Source organism: Electrona antarctica (assembly GCF_951216825.1).
Source record: "Electrona antarctica genome assembly, chromosome: 23".
NCBI classification, from domain to species: Eukaryota; Metazoa; Chordata; class Actinopteri; order Myctophiformes; family Myctophidae; genus Electrona; species Electrona antarctica.
This window is the reverse complement of record NC_136804.1, coordinates 61,460-65,401: the sequence shown is the minus strand read 5'-3', so window position 1 is coordinate 65,401 and position 3,942 is coordinate 61,460. Positions and strand designations below refer to the sequence as shown.

The window sequence follows — 3,942 nt, the reverse complement described above, 5'->3', positions numbered from 1 at the left end:
AATCCAACACTTAGAAAAAGAATCACCTGCACATAATTTCTTGACAGAAAGTGTGCAGGGAGTGTGGAAATATAGTGGCCCTCTCCATTGTCAAAGTTGCCCACCCCTGACTTAGACCCTCAATACTTAGTGAAATGGTTAGCGCTATACTTTATGCATTTTTTCCCCTCCTTTACACTAAATCTATGAACTAAGCTTGTCGATGGGGCTGTTTTTTCCCAAAAATGCAAACCTTTATATGCCGAGTGGCAGAAAGGTGATGCAGGCCATCTGCGTTTGGCTCTCCTGCCGTTTCTGGGCCCTCTCCTGAAGTTCAGCTACTCGGGCTTCTGCTTCAGAAAGTCAGTGGTGGAAAAAGTACTCAATTGTTTTACTTAAGTAAAAGTACCAATACTGCGATTTAGAACTACTCCGTTACAAGTAAAAGTACGGAATTTAAAATGTACTTGAGTAAAAGTACAAAAGTATCGGCATCAAAATGTGCTTAAAGTACTAAGTAAAAGTCCGAAGTCAGAAAGAGACTGCTGGTTAGTCAGTCAGGGACCAATCAGAAGTCTGACAAAGGGTGTCCAAACTTTCCCATCCAATGACAGTCATGAGGTGAGCAACTCTTCCACTCATTAATGCTGATCATGAACAGCTGTGTGGGACCAGCAGCAAGCCTCAAAACCTCTGCTGAGGGCCAGTCAAGCTACTCACTTCTTCCTCAGACAGTGGCAGCCATGTTATGCACTTTTAATCTTGTTCTTGGTCTTCTTCTCGGTCTTGGGTTTGCCCCAGGTAAAAAGCTTTACATTTGATTTGTTTCCAATGTGCATTTTAATACTAAATTGTTTTAGAAAGTAAAAGATGAGTGTTTTTCCATGTGCTGCTTTCTTTTGTTTTAGCAATTTTAGCTATTTTTGACAGGGGTGGGGGCATTTGAACATGGGGCTAAATACATATTTCTTTACAAACATTTACAGTGATTTAATTATTTACTATAGTCCTAGACTCCAGGAAATTATATCTGGCCACATAAGATCACGGGATCTACTGACTGTGAACGTAGGCTCAATATGTCAGTTTGTCACATCCAATAGATCCTGTGATCTTTTATGGCCAGATGTAATTTCCTTGGGTCTAGTTGGACTATAGTAAATATTAAAAAAAATCACTAACATTTTGTAAAAAAATATACATATTTAGCCCCATGTTCGAATGCCCCTGCCCCCCATGTAAAAAATCGCTAAAAAAAAGCAGCAAATAAAGAAATGTGCGCTCATTTACTTTCTCTACTAACAACCTAAAACATGAACCTTTGGTTGAAAAAAGTTGGCCTTTAAGCTTTAATTTTAAGCTTTTCCAGTCTGTTGACTGTCATTTTAGCATTTCTGAATGGGCTTTATATGCAAAGCAGACATTATTTCAGCCATAATGAAATTGCTTCTCTTCCTTGATTCCTTCACATGTCTGGCCAAAGTTGCCAATTATAGAGTCTCTGTTCCATTCTGGTCAGAGTCAGGCCTCATTCACACGTATGAAACAAATGTTGGGTCATTTTGTTTTTCCAATGGGAGTCACATGGTTTGAGCAAACATGTGTTTGGTCAATGTTAAACTCCATTGCAGCTGTAGGGAAAGCTTGAATTATCCTCTTTCAAAACTGAAAAGTGTTTGTTTCGTAAAAATCCACTGTAGACATATTATCAGCTACTTTCTGTCAAGAAATTATGTGCAGGTGACTTTCTCATTCACACGTATCAAACAAATGTTTGGTCATTTTTTTTTTTTTTTTTAGGCCACCACAATGCTTTTTCAATGCGAGTCACATGGTTTGAGCAAACATGTGACTCCCATTGGAAAAGCATTGTGGTGGCCTAAAAAAATTACCACACAATTTGATCAGTGTTTGATACAGTACGTGTGAATGAGGCCTCAGGGTGCTGATATTGTGCATCTTTTCTCACTCCAGGTACCCTGATGGTTCTTTGAGGGGGTTCCAAATGGACCCTTCATGGGTGTAACTCTTGATTGTACAAATGGAGCCATAATGTTAATTTCGATTTATGGGTCCATTTGTACACTTTGGGGTCCTTGGTAGTTTTTGCACCTCTGTGCTACACACTAAATTAACAGAGCGTTAAAGCTGCTACACTATGCACTTTCCTCTTGTACCCCAGATTTGAACCCTGTTGCTGGTGCAGTAGCTGCAATTTGCAACACTAGAGTTGCAATACCCTCAATTGACATCCCATTGATCCAAATTGCATTTCCGATCTGCTTGTGTTAAACGACGTTAAACTCATCAACATTGCAGCTGTAGGGAGAGCTTGACTTATCCTTTCAAACTGCAAAATGTTTGTTTTGTAAAAATCCACTGTAGACATATTATCAGCTACTTTCTGTCAAGAAATTATGTGCAGGTGATTGAAAAGCTTGTCGAATAACTAGTAATTGGAAGAAAAACAAACCGGTGTTGTACCCTGCCCTTGGTTTGTCATGAGTTAATTGTCACCAGCCGAGTTGTTGTGTCTGAGGCTTAAATGTTTTTAAATACTTTTTGAAATTAATGGGAAATGATCTCCTCGACGGGGGCAAATATTGGATGGCTTAATTTGTCTATTCCCCTGTGAAGACTTTTTTTTTTCATTAGCTGTATTAAAAACTGTCTTGTGCCAACAGGATTCTACACATTATACTTTGACATGAGTGCTGGGCCAAACGTCACTAATATGGCTGACGACATGAGTGCTGGGCCCAACGTCACTAATATGCCTGACGACATGAGTGCGGGGCCCAACAAGACTGAGGCTGCCGGGGCGGAGGCGGTGGCCTGGAAGGAGGCCTGGAAGGAGGCCTGGAATGCGGTCTGGGATAAGCCCTGGAATAAGGCATGGAATAAGTCCTGGAAGGAGGCCTGGATGGCAGTCTGGGATAAACCCTGGAATAAGACATGGAAGGAGTCCTGGGACAAGGCTGATGAGGAGGCGGCGGCGGCCTGGATGGAGGCCTGGATGGAGGCCTGGGCAGAGGCCTTTAATAAGCCCTTGAAGGTGGGTGTGAAGGAGGCCTGGATGAAGATCGCGCAGGAGGCCAGGAAGGAGGCCTGGAAGGAGGCAGAGGAGGCCCAGAAGGAGACAGAGACGGCAGAAGACCTTGAGAAGTGACTGAAATCACTTGATCAGGATGTTCGGCAATAATCATGTCTATTGACTTCAATTAAAAGTGTTTAAACGTATCATTGTGTCCTCCTTCTTTCCCCATGTTTAACGTGAGAATTTACTAAAATGTGGGTTCAAGCTGTAACATTTGAATATTCGAGGTTGAGTAAATACCATCTTAAAATGTCCAGACCACTTAGACCAGGGGTGGGCAACTTTGACAATGGAGAGGGCCACTATATTTCCACACTCCCTGCACATTGCATATTACTGTCGTAGCAAAATAGCCGATCTACAAGCTCAAAATGCATCTCCCTGCAATGCGTTTTGAGCTTGTAGATCAGCTATTACATTATATATATATATATATATATATATATATTTGAATTGAAATCCTGAATCTTTTGCTATTTTTTTTTTAATTGGAATCCTGACATTATTTCATTTCAAATGCCAGTTGCCCATGTATGGTCTAAGTCATACATGGGCAACTGATGGCCCGGGGGCCACATGCGGCCCCCACTATCAAGTAATGTGGCCCTCAGGTTAATATCCGAACATTGATATATTAATGATTTCAGCTATAATTACTAGTATTAAAATGTTCTTTTATGTCCGATTTGTATTTACTGGAAGTTAATATAACTATAACTAAATGCATTTGAAATGAAATATAAAATGTCAGGATTCCAATTCAAAAAATAGCAAAAGATTATTCAAATGTAGCAAAAAATTGCTGATCTACAAGCTCAAAACGCTTTGCAGTGCGACACATTTTGTGCTTGTAGATCGGCTATTTT

At 40.6% G+C, this 3,942-nt stretch overlaps 1 protein-coding gene across 1 annotated transcript; it reads left to right on the top strand.

Annotated features, from left to right (window-relative positions):
* Positions 1–627: 627 nt before the first annotated feature.
* Positions 628–3,219, top strand: LOC306916421 (uncharacterized protein). Its single transcript, XM_079494264.1, has 2 exons — positions 628–780; positions 2,664–3,219. The coding sequence occupies exons 1-2, from the start codon at positions 633–635 to the stop codon at positions 3,146–3,148; spliced, it is 633 nt and encodes a 210-aa protein (XP_079350390.1). The 5' UTR covers positions 628–632; the 3' UTR covers positions 3,149–3,219.
* Positions 3,220–3,942: the final 723 nt, after the last annotated feature.